The sequence below is a fragment of the Xenopus laevis genome, chromosome 6L (assembly GCF_017654675.1).
Source record: "Xenopus laevis strain J_2021 chromosome 6L, Xenopus_laevis_v10.1, whole genome shotgun sequence".
In the NCBI taxonomy this organism is placed as follows: Eukaryota; Metazoa; Chordata; class Amphibia; order Anura; family Pipidae; genus Xenopus; species Xenopus laevis.
The window spans coordinates 74002356-74024236 of record NC_054381.1 but is presented as its reverse complement, the minus strand read 5'-3'; the positions used below and the strand labels follow the sequence as shown (position 1 = coordinate 74024236).

Here is a 21881-nt window from a genome sequence, read left to right as displayed (position 1 = left end):
TGGTTGTTTTCTTTGTGTTGGTACGGACTTGTTGGTGCCACGTTGTTTTAAGCTTATTTGTCTGGTTGGATGAAGATGTCCTGAAGTTCGGGCGAAAGGGACAAAAAGGTCTGGTCTGTGTTGACCAAACCTTTCTATTGGGAAACTTGTTTGGCGTGTCAAATCTTTGCTTCCTTCCTGTGAGGGGAAATTTTCCCTCCAGTTACTTCTGCTGTAATCTGCTTGAGGTCCAGCCAAAGAGTGAGTCATCTGTGAATAGTGAAGATAGAACTCTCAGTGCTGTATCTCCCAACCAGTGTTTGAGCCATAAAGCATGTCTCGTGACTAAAGCGTTTGCTGTTGCTTTTGCCGCTAGTTTGGTCATTTCCATGGCGGCCTCCGCAAGGAACGTGAATGTAGTCATCAGTCGGTCTACCTTTACTAGCATTTCCTGTCTTGATGAAGGAGGGTGTTGATTTAGATCTTGTGCCCAGTGTTTGGCTGTGCGGGCTAGCCCAGCGGACGCCACTGCTGGATGCAGTATTGCTGCAGCCTGGACATAGGATCTCTTCAAGGTGGATGCCTCCTCGGCTGGTAGTGCTGTATGTCTGCACAGACGGGCCAGTTCCAAGTCCACTCTGGGGGTTCTGTCCCATTTCTTTTGGTGGTCCTCTGGTCCAGGAATCTAGTGTTACTGGAGCCTTACGCTTCTTTGTCTGTCTACCTGTTTGCATATTTCCCGTAGATGATGTGGGTCCACTGTAAGAATTCCCCAAATTGAGGTGGTACCTGAGCTGGGGGACTTGGGTGTTGGTTGAGTCCATGGTGTAAACCTAGTGGCTTCTGCCGTGTCTGACTGAGGGGTGGTTGGTGTTGTTGGTGCTGGTAGAATTGGTCCAGGTGAATTTCTCCTCTCCTCTGTATTGGGAGTTGAGGTAGGTCCCTCTGCTGCCTGTGATGGCATAGGCTGTGAGGACAATACCAGTGGCCCCTGTGTTTCTGTTTTTTGTTTTTGAACTGGCTTTACAGTCTGAGCAGTAGTTCCTTTCAGACTTTCTTAAAGAGTGCTTGCAACTCTTACATTTGGGTAATCTATCTGGCTTCTTAGCCTTCTTCGTGGTCTGAATGTCTGCTCTCAAACCAGCTAGGGAATCTGCTATCTCCATTGATGATTCTTTTAGTTGGGCAATGCACTGTATTCACTTTGCCTGCACCCCCCATGTGGTGATAATGGGGTCTGTCTCCTTGACTAGTGATTATGTGTTCTCACTAGTTTAAATCAACTAAAAAGCGTCTCTATACAGTGTCTACTTCTTTCCGTGATCAGAGAGTGCCACGATTATTGCGCTACCTCCTACTCCCTGTTTGTGGCGTGATTATGCGGTGCCATCTTGGAAAGTCAGTGAGCCTCTGCTGGAATGGCGAAGGAGTCCTTGCCGCATTTAGTATCCTGTGTGCCCCATTGCCTAGAAACCGCTCGCATGTAAAGGCATGGTCAGACTACTGCATATGGGGAATTTCTCCTCTATGCTCTCGCAGCCTGTATGTGGCAGCGTTCAGTTTACTCTGCTGCCTTGACTCCCTTACCAGAGTAACAGGACCCAGGCTCTCCTCAGCATTTAGCCTATGCTCTTTGTCTACTCTGCTACCTCTCTTTATGTGAGGGGAAGGGTTATACTACCCGGCTATAGCAGAACAAGGCCTGTGTCCGTTTCTTACTGGTAGTCTGGGGTCTCCTGTACAACCTGTTTTATTCGTGCGGGTAGCTCTGCGTACCCTACAGGTTGATATCCTGTGACAGCTCTGCGCGTCACATATGGCTTCAGGCAATCCTCTCTGGGTGCCCCATCTAAGTACATGCCTGCTTGCTTTTGTTGCACCTATTAGACAGATCTGCGTGTCCCTAAATGTGCTATAGAGTCCTTTTCGACAAAAAAAATATATATATCAGTGATGTCTGAAAAAAAAAAAAAAAAAAAAAAAAAACTGAGGAGAGAAGGTGGAGCCAGCCCATATATACAGGAGGAGAGACCAGGAGTCAACAGCTTTATTCTGACCTGCCTCCAGAGGTAAAGGATGACAAATTCCACAAAGTCTGCACTGACAGGAGGGCTGCTTGAGAAATAAGGGTTATTGAGAAAAAAAAATTACATTTGGGGCCGTGCTCGCACAAGCTTACAATCTAAAGAATAGTTAATTTTATTTAAAACCAGTCATTTTTCAACAGGACCTAATGACAAGCAAGTAAGTATAACAATTAAACTCCCTACTACACAATAGTTATACACAAATAGATGTTTCAACAAATAAACAAAAAGCTATGATTTATTTCAGGAAAAGTTACCTTTACAACAATGTAGCAGATCCCCAACAGTCGACGGGAGCGCTGAAATTTTACAACTGCAGCTAATCCCTGGAAATTCTGTTAAGGAGAGCATTCTCTCAAAAATATCTAATTATGTTAAAATAAAGGCAATTATATAAGAATGTAGAATTGTTCTTTTACATGACTACACTGCAGAAAATTAGCTATTAAAAAAAGAGTGCAGGACAGTAAGAAGCAGGAGCCATACTGGGAGAAACACTGCTTTACACCATTGATCTGTAGAGCTTTGAATACTGCCCATCTGCACCCTATATTTTAATAAGGTTCAGGTTATGCACCTCATTTGGTATATTTACTTTTCTTTTGTTTCTTCAATATTAGAATATTTTATTTTAAGTGATAAGATGCTATTATATTTCATGGACAGATCTCTCTTCAAAGACTTCCACAGCCATTATGATTTAAACCTGCAAAGACACAGAAAAGTAGACCCCCATGCATACAAAACCATTAAGTCCTCTTAAGGATTTTTAAATGGGCAGTATAACACAAGTTCAATGAAAAGGAATGGTACTGAAATATTTTTTTTCTGAATTGTTTTAATAAAAATGGGTTTTTGAGCTAAAATAAAATGAAGCTACTCCATGTTTTGTCCTTGCAAGGTATCATTCAATTACTAGTGCAAAGATAAACAGCCCATTATGCAGGGGAATTATCTGAGCTCTGGTATTATCTAACTTGCAACACATGAACATGGAGTAGGTTACATTTTCCCGTTTACCCAGTTCACACGACAAAACACTTTTTTTTTTTTGTGATAAAAAGTTCAGCATAAGTCATATTCATTGAACTCATGTTGAAAAGTATACTGCCTCCTTAAGGTGTGGACAAATGTTTACCTCTAAACATCTCTAAAGAAGAACAAACACCTAAAAATTAATATGGCTAGAAATGACATTTTATAATGAACTTATTGCCATCTTGGATTGCCTGTCATATTGGAACAAGGCTGATTATTCAATTCAAATGCTTACTGCACTGGTTGCAGAGTTGCTCTGTACTAATAATCTGATTTACTAATCAGTCTTATATTATGATATTTATATTCCAATACTGTACACTGTGCATTGGTTCCTAAGCTCAGGTAACTAACAGCAGCAAAGATCATGTGCAGTTATCATCTGCTCTGGTTGCCCTGGGCTGCTATAAAAGACCGAAATAATGAACAACTTTTCTGCCCTCTTTAATTAAGCTTTAGTTCTTCTTCAAAATAGTATCTGCAGACTCCTGCTTACATTAGAATACTCATACAGGACACATACTAACACCACCCTGTATAATACAGGCAACATAGCTGGCCTGGAATACTTTCACTTGTGTACAGTGCACCTAAGCAACCATTTATGTAAGTAGATATACTAGAGCCAGACCAAGTATATTGGCATCCAAGGAAATACAACTTGGCAATGCTTTTTTAGTCCCCCCCCCCCCAAACTCCCTTTCGCCAATATAGCACTAGTGCCAAAGTGCGCCCCAGGCACCTTGAGTATTGTTGAGAGTATCAGTTATATGTTTACAGAAAGGATACATGGCATAAAATTAAAGTGACTGCCAACAAAACATATCCAACCAGTGTTGTAATAAGGCCTTCAAAGTGAGATGCTCTTACCTGGAAAGAGAAAAGTTACTTCACCAACATTCTGCTATCAAGCAACAGGGCCTAGCAACTATAGCATGCATGGCATTTCAATTGCTGCAGTACTATCAAAAAATATCATGTAGCCGTAACACCCTTGACTACATGCCACCATTTTTCACTGGCAGAATCTGTGCTCCAGATTTACCACCACCCATTCAACAAAAAATGGTGAATGGTGATCAAAAGGGTTATGAAAACCAAAGTTCTCACACAAAACACCATGATGGTGTTAAACCCTTGTTTAATACGAGGTGAATACGAGTTGAATGATTAGGCTACAAATACCTGTCGACAGAAATTTGTGAATGGTGATCAAAGGGGTTATGAAAACCAAAGTTCTCACACAAAACACCATGATGGGGTTAAACCCTTGTTTAATACGAGGTGAATACGAGTTGAATGATTAGGCTACAAATACTATTTGCCTATATTTTTAATCATGACAAATCAATTGACTAGGGAATTGACTAGGTTTGGTTTCTGAAGGGTAGATAATTATGTTACCAGTTGACACAGATAAGCAGAAGTCCACTTTGAATGGGGTTATCTGTGCACTAATAATTTATCTACCTCACGAGAACAAACATGGAATAGCTCAAGTTTGGCTCAAGAAATAACAAAAACCATAGATTGTTTCTTGATTAAAATATAAGTCAACAAGTTTTGAGCAGGGGAACTTACTGACCCTTTAATGGGTCATGAATGCCACTGGTCATGGTAGAAATTGAGATTTATCTAAGATTTGAATACTTCTTAATACAGGAACCCTCCCCCCAATAAACAAAAAATCAAATGAAAAACATCCTGAATTGATACTTACATAATCTTCAAATCCTAGGCCAACAACTGAAAAGTGGCCAATATGATACGGGCAAAATGCTGCAAAAGTAAAAGTGATACATTTGACAGTAAACATAAAACAAGATTCTAATAACAAATGTATCTAGTAATAATAAAACCAGAAAATCAGCTTTACATGGGCCACAGAACCAAAAACATTGACAGAACAAAGCATGGCTGATTCTAAGAATCTAGAATTTTTTTTCCCATATTTGTGTCAAGCCTATTCCGTCCTGCAGAAACTGGAATACACGTAAAGCAGATTTTGCCCAAATTAGGGATGCATTGAATCCACTATTTTGGATTCGGCCGAACCCCCGAATCCTTTGTGAAAGATTTGGCCAAATACCGAACCAAATCCTAATTTGCATATGCAAATTAGGGGTGGGAAGTGGAAAACATCTTTTACTTCCTTGTTTTGTGACAAATAGTCACGTGATTTCCCTCCCTGCCCCCAATTTGCATATGCAAATTAGGATTCGGATTGGCCAGGCAGAAGGATTCGGCCAAATCCGAATCCTGCTGAAAAAGGCAGAATCCTGGATTCGGTGCATCCCTATCCCAAATTGGCATCCCAAGTGGACCAACTAATTTATCATAAGATGGGCCTATGCAGAATCATGGGTAGATGACCATATCAACAGCCCATTGCTACCCTCAAATAAATAGATTTTCTTAGCTGCACAATAGATACCTGACTGATTTCTAGCCAGCTATTGGTCAGCCCCATATATGGGTCAGTAAGCTCATGGGCCACTTTTTGGTGTTACTTGACATGTAACACGTGTAAAGGACAGCTATCAGCAGGAAGCATTAAAGGACAAGGAAAGGCTATAAACTGGTAGATCATCTAATAAATGACCCCAATTCCCTCTTCCCAAACGCTATGTCCATTCCTCAAAAAAGTGTTCCCTAACCAGATAGTCAGACCTCAAACAGCAATGTTAGCTGTAATGTTGCCGCCATCTTGGATCCACTTTGGGAGCGCATCGCATGCCCAGTTAAGACGAGTGCTAGCCCAGCAGAACCGATTAAAGCCCTACTATCTTTTTATAGGCAAGCCTGAACTGTATGTTATGCGCATGCATTTGGTCTTTGTCTGAGACACATATCAAGTGACAGAGCGGAAGTGCTGGAGCTGCTGGAAAAGCATTCACACGGACAGATACTAAATAGCAGGTTGTGGAATAATTTTTTGTTCCCTTTCAGTGTTCATACTGGTGCTTTCCTTGTCCTTTAAAGGGGTTGTTCACCTTTGAGGTAACTGTAAGTATCATGTAAAGAGTGATAATCAGACAATTTGCAATTTGTTTTTATTTTTAATTATTTGTGGTTTTTGAGTTATTTTGTTTTATATTCAGGATCTCTCCCGTTTGCAATTTCAGCATTCTGGTTGCTAGGGTCCAAACGACCTTAGTAACCATGTACTAATTTGAACAAGAGACTGGAATATGAATAGTAGCGGGACTAAAAGTTGGAAAGAGTCAGGAGGAGAAAGCAAATAATTCAAAAACTATACAAATTAAAAAATGAAGGCCAATTGAAACGTTTCTTAGAATTGGCAATTTTAAAACATACTAAAAGTTAATTTAAAGGTGGACCACCACTTTAACTGATTAACTCTATGAAAACCTACATAAACCATTCAAAGGCTACAAAGCAAAACCTGAACTTAACAGATGTGTGTCTTTTTAAAACTTAAATTATTCTATAAACGATTGGGCTAATTGACATGGGTAAACTTTAGAGGGTCATTTACAAATGACAGAGTGCAAGTATAAGAGTACTACGGGCCACAATATCGCCCCCTTGTTGCTCAGTCACTTAACAGCACTTGTGTCAGGGACATAGATATGCTGCATAGCTGGCATGAGGTGGCACACTGGCACATTATCATACAAAAATTCAAAAAGCCATGTTTTACTCTAAGGTTAAACAACTCTTCAAATAATATACTAATCAAATATAACATATTTTGCATTGTATTTACAATTACAGGTATGGGACCAGTTATCCAGAATGCTCGGGACCTGGGCTTTTCTGGATAATGAATCTTTCCGTAATTTGGATCTTCATAACTTAAGTCTACTAAAAAATCATTTAAACATTAAATAACCCCAATAAGCTGATTTTTCATTCAAAAATGATTAATCATATCTTAGTTTGGATCAAATACAAGTTACTGTTTTATTATTACAGAGAAAAAGAAAACAATTAGTAAAAATTTGGATTATTTGATTATAATGGAGTCTATGGTAGACAGCCTTTCTGTAATTTGGAGCTTTCTGGATAACGGATCCCATCCCTGCAGTACACAATAATGCTTGTATATCTCTTTTGTCTGTATTCAGTCTATTAGTCTTCAAATTGCACTATAGTGAATATTAAAGGTAACAGTAAAGGTACAGTAAAAAATAAGTGTTAATTCAAATATAATGTACTGTTGCACTGCACTGGTAAAACTGGTGTGTTTGCTTTAGAAAGATTAATATTGTTTATATAAATAATATGTTGTGCAGCCAGTGTAGCCATTCAACATAACAGCTAAGCTCTGTAAAATGAAATGGGTTTTAATTACGGTGTAAGAATTGAAGCCACTGTATTCTACAGAGATGATCTGTTACATGCGGTTTAACTTGTGCCACTATTTCAAGTTGAATGGCTGCCCCCTGGCTACGCAGCAACCTAAATGTATACAGTATAGTAGTGTTTCTAAGCCAACAGTTGAATGGGGAGCCAAATCTGGTTAGGGTGATTATATGCAAAGTGATGCCTTCTGAAATCAGAAGGTATTTACTTGTCTCATGCCATATTCACAGCACTGCCTAGATACCAAAAATGAGAGTTTTAATTCTTACATAAAGCATCATGAAACAATGGTTCAGAGCCATATATCCAAACTTGCAGAACGGCTACTCCCCAAGTCCTACATCTCAGAAGTCATGTTCCAATATCTTGCACTGATGAGATCTGACAAGATCGAAACAGGCTGTCTGCTGTCTGTGCTATAAACCAGAGGTTCTGGATGCATAGTTAGCCAAAGGGACACAAAGGAGTGATTTGCATGTCTCTGCCCATGATGCTTTATGGGAGAATTAAAACTCTAATTTTTGGTATCTAGGTAGTGCTGTGTATATGGCATGAGACAAGTAAACACCTTCTGATTTCAGAAGCATCACTTTGCATAAGCTAACAGTTGTAACAGTGCAGGGCAACAAAATATATATCTGCTATATCCATACACTGCCATATCCATATACTGCAACTGTTTATTCTGGTAATTCTTCTATATCCATACACTGCCATATCCATATACTGCAACTGTTTATTCTGGTAATTCTGCTATATCCCTGCTTGTATTTGTTAACCCCAATAACTTTTGTCTGTCAGGCCTATTCTACTTTAGTTCTTTGATAAATATCTAAAGCACACATCTGTGTCCCCTCCTCCGTGAACAAGAGATATTTTTATAGCCCCAAACCTGGTTCTGGTGTCTGTAAAACTCTGCCCTTTGCTAGCTATTTAATTGATTAATTGATTAATTAGGCTCTGGTTTTCCCAATCAGCTACATATAAATTCAGACCCAGTATTGGGGATGGCACTCGTGTCTGGGGCATGGCACGAGTGCTAAAATTTCACAAGTGCTTAGAAATGACAGTTAAACAAGGCAGTTGGACAAGACATTGACAAGGCAAAAGGAACCGGATTCCCCTGCAATCAACAAACAGTGAACCATCTGGGATAAGGGCTCTTACTCACTGGCGTTCTGACCTGCGCTCCCCTGCGTTCCGTTTTTTGGCGTTCAGCCGCAGAGGAGCGCAGGAATAGACGCATGTCATTATTTCAAATGGGTCTGTACTCACTCAGGCGCGTGTAGGCGCCGAACGCAGGAAAAATGCAGCATGTTGCGTCTCAACCTGCGTTCGGCGCCTACACGCGCCTGAGTGAGTACAGCCCCATTTGAAATAATGACATGCGTCTATTCCTGCGCTCCCCTGCGGCTGAACGCCAAAAAACGGAACGCAGGTCAGAACGCCAGTGAGTAAGAGCCCTAAGAAGAAAATAGATTTGTTTGTACCTGCTAGTTTGTAACTTTTTACTCCAAACATGCTTTATCCTGCATTTCTCCTCCTTTCACTCTCATGTTTCATAAAACATTTTTCACTACCTCCTCCATCAAATCCCAGTTCTATACAAATCTCGGCCTCTCTACTCTCCTCTCCTTCCCTCTCCACACATGAAGTTTATAAAGTACTCTGTTTAGCTATTCCACAAAACTCCTCCTTTTCATACAAACCAAGGACTTATAAATCCCACTCTCACTTAGTCTATCTTTCCTTTCTACTGCTGGCAGCTGGGGACATTTCCCCAAACCCTGGCCCTTACCCCATCCCAGTTATATCACGGCCACGAGCTCCTTCTCTCCGGAGCAAATTCAAACAGTACAGAACACTTACTCCTATACCCAAAAACCCAGTTAATCTTTCATGTGCTCTCTGGAATGCCAGATCTGTATGCAACAAGCTCACCGCTATACACGACCATTTCATTGCAAATTCCTTTAACCTACTTGCGCTTACTGAAACCTGGCTCTCTACTACTGACACTGCCTCACCTGCTGCCCTGTCCTATGGGGGCCTACACCTTACTCATACTCCCAGACCTGGTAACAGACCTGGAGGTGGGGTGGGTTTGCTTCTCTCTCCCCGCTGTACTTTTAAAGTTCTTCCACCTGTTCCCTCTTTATCATTCTCCTCATTTGAGGCTCACTGCATTAGGCTCTTTTCTCCTGTTTCACTCTGCATTGCTGTTATATATCGACCACCAGGACCAACTGCACATTTTCTGGACAACTTTGCTGCTTGGCTTCCTTAGTTTCTTTCATCTAACATCCCATCCATCATATTAGGTGACTTTAATATACCCGTTAACAACATTAACAACTCTTCTGTCTCTAAACTTCTTTCACTAACCTCCTCCCTAGGCTTATCTTTGTGCTCAGACTCCCCCTCTCACTCCAATGGTAATGCTCTGGATCTCATATTTACCAGACTCTGTTCAACCTCCAATTTTACTAACTCCCCATTTCCCCTCTCTGATCACAATATGCTCACATTTCAACTCTCACTAACTCCCTCCTCACCCCCTGCTATTCCCCAAACACGTACTTACCGTGACTTGCAAGCTGTAGACGTGTCACATCTCTCTTCTTCCTTTGACTCTCTTCACTCTAATATCTCAGCCATCTCATGTCCTAATGTGGCTACCTCTGTCTACTATAGTACTCTCACCACTGCCCTAAATGAGCTTGCTCCTATAAAAACTAAACGTTCTCGACCCAAACCACTTCAACCTTGGCATACTGTTCATACAAAAGCGCTCCAAAGACACTCACGTGCACTTGAGCGTCGCTGGCGCAAATCCCGTTCAGAATCAGACTTTGGAGCTACAAATCTGCCCTGCGCTCCTTTAACACCAGCCTCTTCCAAGCCAAACAAACATACTTTACTTCACTCATTAACTCCCTTTCTAAAAAACCAGCACAACTTTTCTCCACCTTTAACACTCTCCTTTCCCCTTCTCCACCCCCTCCATGCACATCTGTCTCTGCTCAAGATATTGCTGAGCACTTCAAAAACAAAATTGACACTATCAGAAGGGACATTACACTACTCAACCCCCCTAGGCTTCCACCACCCTCCCTCCACACTGCCCAGTCTCTCCTGTGCTCCTTCACCCCTGTCACTGATGAGGAAGTCTCAAAGCTTCTGGCCTCTTCTCACCTTACCACCTGCCCGCTTGATCCAATTCCCTCAAAACTTCTCCGCAATACCAATCCTTGTCTAATCAAAGCCTTAACTCACCTATTTAATCTTTCGCTCTCAACTGGACTGTTTCCTTCTCAACTAAAACATGCTCGTCACCCCCATTCTGAAAAAAACCCTCTCTTGATCCCTCCAATCTTGACAACCTCCGACTTATCTCTCTGCTACCTTTCATCTCTAAACTACTTGAGCGCCTAGTCTACAACCGACTTATCTCATTCCTCTCTGACAACCTGCTGGACCCCCTACAATCTGGTTTTAAGCCACAACACTCCACGGAAACTGCCCTGACTCGACTAACTAATGACCTTTTAACCGCTAAAGCCAACAATCATTTCTCACTACTAATACTGCTTGACCTCTCAGCCGCATTTGACACTGTAGATCACCCTCTCCTCCTCCAGTCCCTTGGCCTTCGTGACACAGCCCTGTCCTGGTTCTCTTCTTACATCACCAATCGTTCCTTCAGCGTCTCCTACAATGGAGTATCATCTTCTCCCCTACCTCTTTCTGTTGGAGTTCCTCAAGGCTCTGTCCTGGGACCATTACTATTCTCCCTCTATACTTCCTCCCTTGGCAAATTAATAAATTCATATGGTTTCCACTACCACCTCTATGCTGACGACACTCAGATCTATCTCTCATCTCCTGATCTCAACCCAGAACTCCTAACTCGCGTCTCCTCCTGCCTGTCCGCTATCTCTACCTGGATGTCGCAACGCTACCTTAAATTAAACCTCTCTAAAACTGAAATGGTTCTCTTTCCTCCAACTAACACCAGTAGCATCCCCGAAGTATCCATCATAGTTAACAATTCCACTATCACCCCCCTCTCCCCAGGCCCGGTGCCTTGGGGTTATCCTAGATTCTGCCCTGTCATTCACTCCTCATATCCAGTCACGTATTAAATCATGTCACTTCCACCTAAGGAACATATCCAAAATATGATCATTTATCACCCAAGACGCTGCCAAAATTTTTATTCACTCTCTCATCATATCGCGTCTAGACTACTGTAACTCTCTTTTAATTGGCCTCCCCCTCCAGAGACTGTCACCTCTCCAGTCCATAATGAACACTGCTGCGAGGCTCATACACCTCAGCAACCGCTCCTCCTCTGCCTCGCCATTCTGTCAATCTCTGCACTGGCTTCCGTTACCTTTCAGAATCAAATTCAAATTAATGACACTGACTTTCAAAGCACTTCACAACTCTGCTCCACCCTACATCTCTGAATTCATCTCTATATACTCACCCACTCGCTTACTACGCTCCTCTACTGACCTGCTACTGACCTGCTACTTAACTCTTCTCTCTTTACTTTACAGTGCTACGCAATATGTTGGCGCTATATAAATACATGTTAATAAATAATATATCTGGTTTTATCTGAAAATTTGTGACCAAACCATTTCTTTCGCCAACGGTGCATAAAAATACTTACCAAAGACAAGTATAAAAAGGGTATTTAAGGACACAACCCAAAAAACATGTTCCTACAAGATAAAAAGACAAAACATTTATATTTTTTTCAAACACACTATTTACTTGTTCCCATGATTACCACTGTTAAATATATATTGTACAATTTAGATTATAAAACTAAATATAGATTATAGGAAGTTATAATATTTTACAAAAGCTAATAATAAATAATACAATGTTGCATATTGAGGGAAAGAGGTGGTGTGAGAATGAGAGACAGTGAGATAAACAGAGAGGTACTTAAATGGGTTGTTCACCTATAAATTAAGTTTAAGTATGATGTAGAAAGTGATAGTGTGAGACAATTTGCAATTGGTTTTCATTTTTTATTATTTGTGGTTTTTGAGCCGTATATCATTTTATTCAGCAGCTCTTTAGCTTGCAATTTCAACAATCTGGTTGCTAGGATCCGAAATAACCTAGCAAACGCATTGATTTGAATGAGAGACTGGAATATGAATAGCAGAGGCATGAACAGAAAGATGAGTAATACAGTCATTTGAAAAGTTTGGGAACCCCTCTTAATTCTTTGGACTGAGCTTTCAAAGTAGCAACTTCCTTTTAATATATGAGTAAAGATGAATGGATTCCACAAGTTCAATCACAGTGCTTGAAGCAAATAATGCAAGAATGAGGGTTGTGATGAACAACCCTCATTCTTTCCTTTTAATATATAACATGCCTTATGGAAACAGTAGTATTTCAGCAGTGACAAGTTTATTGGATTAACAGAACATATGCAATATGCATCATAACAAAATTAGACAGGTGCATAAATTTGGGCACCCCAACAGATATTTTACATCAATACTTAGTAGAGAATACTTTTGCAAATGTAACAGCCACTAGAAGCCTCCTATAGCCTTTGATGAATGTCTGGATTCTTGATGGCAGTATTTTTGACCATTCGTTCAGTTAAATTTGATGGCTGCCGAGCATGGACAGCCTGCTTCAAATCATCCCATAGATTTTCAATGATATTCAAGTCAGGGGACTGTGACGGCCATTCCAGAATATTGTACTTCTCCCTCTGAAAGTGTTTAGGGTCATTGTCTTGTTGGAATATCCAACCCCTGCGTAACTTCAACTTTGTGACTGATGCTTGAACATTATCCTGAAGAATTTGTTGATATTGAGTTGAATTCATCGGACCCTCGACATTAAAATAGGCCCCAAGTCCCTGAACTACCCACACAGCCCCACAGCATGATGGAACCTCCACCAAATTTGACAGTAGGTAGCAGGTGTTTTTCTTGGACTGCTGTGTTCTTTTTCTGCCGTGCAAAGCACTTTTTGTTATGACCAGATAACTACATTTTTGGCTCACCAGTCCAAAGCACTCTGTTACAGAATGACTGTGGCTTGTCTAAATAAGCTTTTGTATAGAACAAGTGATTGTTTGTGGTGTGAGTGCAGAAAGGGCTTCTTTCTCGTCACCCTGCCATACAGATGTTCTTTGTCCAAATTGCGCTGAATTGTAGAACTTGCAGCACTGAGAGCAGTGGCTAACGTGGGGGAAAGGAGGCTCGCAGAGCAACCACTGGCAGGGACTAGTGAAGTGAGAGGAGGAGAAGGGGCAGTGGAGGCTAATGAGGGAGGAATGTTTGTTACAGGCAGGAGGGGAAGTAGGGGACAGAAGGGTAGGGGGGCTGGTCCACAGCTTGTCCAAAACAACATATTCGTCAATTGGGGGGTCGGGAGTCCATACGACTATTCAACCAGGCCTTAGGGACCCGCCCCAGTTCCAAAGGCAATCAAACTGCAGAAAGGTTTATATCAAAAAAGATATATGTCCCAAGGCCTCAGAGTAAAAACAGATAATTTATTGGTTATCACATTTAAAAAAGTATTCGGTACATACCCCACCTTACGCGTTTCGCACCCTCCGGCGCTTAGTCATAGGCATATCTCAGAGATACGCTTATGACTAAGCGCCGGAGGGCGCGAAACGCGTAAGTTGGGTTATGTGGGGTATGTACCGAATACTTTTTTAAATGTGATTACCAATAAATTATCTGTTTTTACTCTAAGAGGCCTTGGGACATATATCTTTTTTGATATAAACCTTTCCAAAACAACAAATTCACTATTTTAGCTGAAGATGCTGGGGAGGAAAGCTCTGAACTGGCACGTATGGAGCAGGCTGACTCTCAGAGCACCCTGAGAGGCAGTGGCTCGAATACGTGGGGGGAGTGCAAGGAAGAAAAGGCAGGTTCTAGTTTTAGGGCATTCAAATATTAGAAAGGTGGATAGGGTAATCTCCCATAAGTACCCTTCATGCCGAACAGTCTGCTGCTTGCCTGGTGCTAGGGTTCGGCATGTGGTGGAACGATTATTGGGAGGGGCTGGGGAAGGCCCGGCAGTCTTGGTACACATAGGTACCAATGACAAAGCTAGAGGAGGTGGTGAAGTCCTCAAGAACAATTTTTAAAAACTAGGTATAAAGTTGAGGGTGAGGATTTCCAAGGTAATTTTCTCAGAGATATTACCTGTGCCACAAGCTACGCTAGGAAGACAGCAGGAGCTTAGGGAGATTAACGCGTGGCTGAGAGATTGGTATAGGGAGGAGGGTTTTTGGAGTACTGGGCTGATTTCTCAGTCGGCTACAGGCTTTTTGCTAGGGATGGGCTGCACCTCAATGATGATGGTGCAGCTGTTTTGGGGGAGAAGATGGCTAGATGGTTGGAGGAGATTTTAAACTAGGCGTGGGGTTCAGTAAAAGATTCAGAGGAAGACAGGCTAGATGAGATAGTGGGCAAAGGAAGGGAAAATGGGGGAGGACATTTGATTGGGGGTACAGTTATGGATAGGTGGACCACATGTCACTTGATCAATATGGTACCAGTATTAAATGCATGTTTGCAAACAGAGGCAATAGAAAAGGAGGCAGGGTATGTCTGTTAGGCAAGATTTAAAAGCTTGTATAAAGGAAGAGGCTATGTTAGAAAATGAGGGGGCAGAAGTCTTATGGGTAGAGTTCTTCACCAATTGTAAAGAGTCCAGCAAATTAATTGGAGGAGTATGCTATAGACCACCTAATGTGAGGAGAAGGAGGCTAAACTCCTGATGCAAATAGAAAAGGCTGCTAGTTTGGATAATGGGGGTTTTAATTACCCAGATATTGATTGGAGCAACAGTACTGCCAGAACAGTTAATGGGAACAAGTTTATAAACTTGTTGCATAACAAGGCACAGGTTGTTTGAGGAGCCAACCAGAAAAATGCTATTCTGGATCTAGTGATCTCAAATGACCCAGAACTTATAGCAAATGTGCAATTCACTGAACCCCTGGGTAATAGTGACCATAATGTTATATAATTTAATGTCTGGTGCAAAAAACAAATATACACAGGGGCAACAAAAACCATGAATTTCCGAAAAGCTAATTTTAGTGCCTTGAGGTCTGCCCTTCAGAGCACTGATTGGGGCATTAAGTTTTCAGCTAAAAACACACAAATGGTTTGTCATTTAAAATTATATTAAATCATTACTGTTCTCAATTTATTCCCTTAAGGAGTAAATATAGAAGCTCTAAGAATCACCCTATGTGGCTTAATATAGAAGTAAAGAAGTTAATAGGAAAGAAGGGAAAGGCATTTAAAAATTACAAGTCTGTTGGGACAGAAGCTGCAGTTAATGAATATGAACACTATAATCAATGTTGTGCATCAGCAATCTGGAAGGCAAAGATAAGAAATGAACAATGCAAAAGTTTTTTAAATATATTAATAGTAAAAAGATGCAGATTGATAGTGTTGCTCCATTAAATAATGGTTACCAGTATGGTTGTAACAGATACAGAAAAGACAAATGTGCTAAATCAGTTCTTTTCTTCAGTGTATACAATGGAGGAGTCTGAATTCCAGGCTCACTTCATAGCTGCACTGATGGTTCAGCTCAATCTAGTCAGTGGCTGACTCAGGATATGATCCATAAAACTTTAATAAAAATTAATGTAAACAAGGCTCCAGGGCCTGATGGCATACACCCCTGGGTTCTAAGAGAGCTTAGTTCAGTTTTAGACCAGCCCCTATTTCTGATTTTCTCAGATTCGCTTTTATCTGGTATGGTACCTATGGATTGGAGAAAAGTTGATGTCATTCCAATATTTAAAAAGGGATGACGATCTCAGCCTGGCAATTATAGTTGGACATCTGTGGTGGACAAATTATTTGAAGTAGGTCTTTCCAGCTGACACGAGGTCACACATTCCGTTTAGAAGAAAAGAGGTTCCGCATACATTTTTTTTTACAGTGAGAGCTGTGAAGATGTGGAATTCTCTCCCTGAATCAGTACTGACTGATACATTAGATAGCTTTAAGAAGGGGTTGGATGGCTTTTTAGCAAGTGACAGAATACAGGGTTATGGAAGATTGCTCATAGTACAAGTTGATCCAGGGACTACTCAGATTGGAGCCAGGAAGGAAATTTTTCCAGCTTCTGAGGCAAATTGGAGAGGCTTCAGATGGGGTTTTTTGCCTTCCTCTGGATCAACTGCCAGTTAGGAAGGTTAAAAAAAAGTTAGAAGGTGTCTTTTTTTTTTAGCCAAACTTACTATAATGTACAGATACAGCATCTGCAGCAAGATGTTCTTGCAGGTCTTTAGAGGTGATCTTTGGGCTGTCTCTAACCTCTTTCACAATCCTCCACATATGATGCTCCTGTATTTTTCTTGGCCTGCCAGACCTGGGTTTAACAGCAACTGTGCCTGTGGCCTTCCATTTCCTGATTACATTCCTTACAGTGTGAAACAGGAGAAACAAACCCTTCATAAAAAAAAAAACCCTACCCTACATAGACCCCCTCCCTCCTCACCCCAGCCAAGCTGCCCCCCAGGCAAATGCCCCTAACTCTTTACTTACCCCTCTGTGCAGATTCTGTCCAGCGGAGTTCACGGGCGCCATCTTCTTCTCTTCAGTAATCTTTAGAATGAGGCCATCGAACTGGAGATTCGCAGTTGGAGCAATTTTCTGTTTTGCGACAACTACACATGCACCAAGACTCACGAAAATTGCCAAAGCGCCCGTCTAATTTGGAATATTACCGAAGAGGCTGAAGATGGTGCCCCTAACTCTGCTGGACAGAATCTACACAGAGGGGTAAGTACAGAGAGTTAGGGGCATTTGCCCAGGGGGCAGCTAGGCTGGGAGTGGAGGGAGGGGTGTCTATTTGGGGTAGGGTTTTTTCTTATTAAAGGTCTGTCTCTCCTTTAAACCTCTGAAATACCTTTTTGCAGCATTCCCCTAAACCATGATACTGAACAATCTTTATTTTCAGACCTTTTGAGAGTTGCTTTGAGGACCCCATGCTGTCACTCTTCAGAGAAGAGTCAACAGAAGCAAAACTTGCAATTGCCAACCTTTAATACCCCTTGATTGGGCACAACTGCATATGAAGTTCAAGGCTTAGCGAGCTAATCCAACCAATTGTGTGGTTGCCAGTAATCAGTATTGAGCAGTTACATGCATTCAAATTAGCAAAATTACAAGGGTACCCAAATTTAATAGAACTGAATACTGCTTCACTAAAAATCTTTGTTCAGATAACAACCCAGTACTCAGATGTTCCTGGGAAATAAAAGACATACCCCTGTTATCTCTGAAAGTGGAGTAAATTATTATGCAGGCTGAAAATGGGTTCCCAAACTTTTCCATATGACTGTAAAAAGTAGCAATAACAATACATTTGTAGCCTACAGGTCATTTTATTTTTAGATGGGGTCAGCGACCCCCATTTGAAAGCTGGAAAGTGTCAGATGAAGGCAAAAAGATGCTTAGAAATAATCAATCATTCTATAACATACTAAAAGTTAACAAAGGTAAACAACCCCTTTAAAGGGATTCTGTCATGATTTTTATTACTTACTTTTATTTTTAAATTACACATTACATTGCAAATAATTCACTACTATTTAAAATGTTATTCTTCAACCAACAAATGTATCTCAGTGCATTGTGCCTGATCCTGAGCTTTGAGAAGGAGGCAGACACTTCAGGATGGAACTGCTTTGAGACAGTTATTGTTTCACCCCCTTCCCATTGTATTAAAACACGACATGGGTCATGTTTACAGTGCTAAAAGCCCTAGCCCCACCTAATGGTAAACATGAGAATAGCACCCAAGCAGGAAAAAAGCAGTTGTTTCCCTGCTTTGGTGCTATTCTCATGTCTACCACTCGGTGGGGCTAGCAATGCAAACAAATCCTTAAAAGTAACATCAATAACCTCGCTTCTATGCGCTGATCCAATACAGGGGAGACATTAGTAATATCAAAACTGGCTTCTTTATTTAATCACACATAATCGGATTACAGCAGTGGGGTGCAAACTAACGCGTTTCGTGTCTGTAACTCGGCACTTAGATTATGTGTGCTTAAATAAAGAAGCCAGCTTTGATATTATCAATGTTTTCCCGGTATTGGATCAGCGCATAGAAGCGAGGTTATTGATGTGTTGCAGAAGCCGGTAAGGAAGAGACCGGGATCTCTCGATAGCAGTGACCACAAGGGATACGGCGTTTGGGTGAGCTCCGCTAATACCACGCTAAGATTTTTGCAAATCCTTAAAAGTATACTGTCATGGGAAAAAAAGGTTTTATTCAAAACACACCAGTTAATAGTGTTGCTCCAGCAGACTTCTGCACTGAAAATCTGTTTCTCATAATAGCAAACAGATTTTTTTTATATTTAATATTGAAATCTGACATGGGGCTAGACATATTTTCAGTTTCCCAGCTGCCCCAGGTCAAGTGACTTGGGCTGGGACTGACGCATTCCTATAAATATAGGAACGTGTCGGTATCAGTGAAAAGAACCTGCACACGAAATATAAGCAGCTAAAAGCTACCCAAAGCCGGCTTTGGGGAGCTTTTAGTTGCTTATATTTCGCGTGCAGCTTCTTATCACTGATACCGACACGTTCCTATATTTATAGGAATGCGTCAGTATCACTTTAAGCAGGGATGACAGATAGCTTCTATCTGGTTAGCTGTCCATTGTTCTGTTGGCAGGCAGCTAGGGATGGAAGGGAGGGCAGTGATATCACTCCAACTTGCAGTGTAGCAGTAAAGAGTGACTGATGCTTGCTCTTTTAAAAAATGGATTTTAAAAAATGGATTTCAGTGCATAATTCTGCTGGAGCAACACTATCAACTGGTGCATTTTGGAAGAAAAAAAAACAAAAAAAAAAAAAACAGGTTTTTCCCATGACGGCACCCCTTTAAATAACAAGAATAGTACATGCATACTGCTTAAAACATTTTTAGATAAATGTAACTTCTATAAAGTATTTATATATCTATATATATGAAAGTCCTACCAGAAAAACCAACGATCCATCAAGTCCCAGCATCTAGAAGCAATCAAATAAGGTAAATGTATTTATAGAAACAAAATGCTAACAAAAAAAGACCATGACAATCAGGAAGTGTGAAAATATTGCAAACCTCTTTATTAAGTTATTAACATTCTTTTTAAATGGTCTTGCCTCCAAATGAACATAACCTAGGACACAGGAGCAAGGCTAATTTTTTTATCATTCACATAAGAAATCACACCTCTTTGCATATACAGTATACAGAACAAGCAAAACTGCATTTAGTTCCCAATAGCTACAAAACAGCACAGAGAATTTTAACATGTTATGACCTGTGTAAGCATAAAGTACATTAAATATAATTTCTGATGCAAGAGCATTATCTTTATAATAAACAAGAGCCATGAATATCCTATACATTATAAATGTATAAATTACAAGTCCTTATAAAAGTCACTTGAGCCACTGAAACTTATGTATTCTAATAATGTACCCCCTATTGAAAAATATGAGGATATTAGAAGTCATCTTGTCCTTCAGCATTGAACTTTTGTATGGTCATGGAACTCCTTACTGACTTATAATATCCTGAAATTTTACAACAGAGGGTACTTTATTCACTATATAAAACAGTGCTTTATTATGGTAACAGTTATAATTGTTGCTTAGCAATGTAATTCTATCACCGAAGCATGCCCCTATATTAGGTTAGGACAAAATCTGACAATCTGTTAGACAAAAATCTGTAAATAACTTACCCTTTCCCATGTTAGCTCCTCTGCAGCTCGATCCCATTCTAATGCATTCCAGTTCATGTCATCTAAAAACATACATTAGCAGAAATAAGAAATCATCCCACATAGGCTGTCATACACAGGCCAGTTAGGTACACTTTTCGATCAAACAGACCATGGGCAAAAACTAATGGGTGAATGTACCAGGGGCCATACACGGTACATCCGTTTTCTATTGTTCCAATCTTCTGAGCTGCAGCATTTCTTAACTACCTTATCTGCCAATGTTGGCTAGTGCATGGTACATTGGCAGATGAGGTGAATAGGTGCTGCAAAACAACTGGAACAATAGAAAACAGCCATACAGGGTATGGCCCCTTGCCAAACCAACATATATCCACAGTACACGGATTTGTCAGGATCAGTGAGCTACCATAAATGTACCTTGAGCACCATTGTTTGCATCTGCTGCATCTTCAATTACTGCATCCTCTTCATCATCATTGTCTTCTTCCTCTTCATCTGCCTGCTCCTCTTGAATGTCAGGATTCTCTCCAACAACTGCATTGCCAGCTGGAGGGTTTGCAGGCTGATCAAGAGCCATATTATCTGGAGCTATGTTTCCTGGGACCTGGCATTATGATTTGCAATTAGAATAAAACAATATTACAAGACGTTCACAGAAATAAAATAAAATTTAGTATGAGCCTTACACCTTACCATAAAGTTCTGGAATAAAAAAAAAAAAATGTACCCATTAGAATTGCTATTAGGTGTAAACACATCACTACACACTCCACTGCAACAGCACTTTGCACTTATTGGGCCAGTTCACTAACATTGATATATTTTAAGTGTAAAAACCTTAAGGGTCAACGGTCTCAACAACCTGATCTGATTGTACTACATAATACAACTTTTTTTTTTTTTTTTTTTGAGCAATAGGATCTTGGCTTAAGTGCAGGAAGTGACTATTTCACCCCCTTTTCCGCTATACCCCTGTACCCAGATCCTTATCCTTACTAACAACCCTCCCTTTCCCTTCCCCAACAGTAAACCCGTTAACAGGTAGAGAAATATGTATGATGTATGAAAGTATGCTGTATACCCAACCTGCTTTATTTTTCTTTCTGAAAATCAATAAAGAATATTTGGTAATTAAGTGTAAAAACTATGAAAATCTCTTAATACAAAACCTCTATGTGACCTTGCCAGCTTTTAGATGGCGAAGTTAATGTGAGCTGTCCGTTGCAAATTGCAAGTTCTGAGCTTTTGGAGGTTTTCAGAGGTTTTTTTTCTAACTTTACTATGATATCACTAAAAATGTTTTACAAAAACAAGGATCTCAAAGTGAAAAAAAAACTTCTAAAACTACAAAAATTCCAATTTTGATAAATAGGCCCCCCCATGTCAATAATGTCCAATTTGCTGTATTGGGTGCATGTTGCAAGATACAGGGCAGGTGTGCTTGATTGTGCATGACTCAACCATACCTCCCAACTGTCCCGTTTTGAGCTGGACAGTCCCGTTTTTGACCACTCAACCTGCAGTCTCGGATTTGTACTGAAATTTCTGAGTTTCTCTTTGATCTGCTGCACTGAACAGCCAGAAAAAGATACAAAGTTTCTAACTTAATTGGCTCTTGGCAGAGAGCCCAGAATACATACTTAAGATACTTT

At 40.6% G+C, this 21881-nt stretch overlaps 1 protein-coding gene across 4 annotated transcripts in view; it reads right to left on the bottom strand.

Annotated features, from left to right (window-relative positions):
• Window positions 1-21881, bottom strand: part of marchf6.L (membrane associated ring-CH-type finger 6 L homeolog) — a 73979-nt gene that overhangs the window by 26624 nt on the left and 25474 nt on the right. For all 4 annotated transcript variants that reach the window (XM_018266128.2, XM_018266129.2, XM_018266127.2 and 1 more), the window contains 7 exon segments: window positions 20647-20833; window positions 20227-20288; window positions 19472-19504; window positions 12115-12166; window positions 4825-4883; window positions 3894-3974; window positions 2324-2392 (listed from right to left, as the gene is read on the bottom strand). In XM_018266128.2, coding sequence (XP_018121617.1) covers window positions 2324-2392; window positions 3894-3974; window positions 4825-4883; window positions 12115-12166; window positions 19472-19504; window positions 20227-20288; window positions 20647-20833 — 543 coding nt within the window.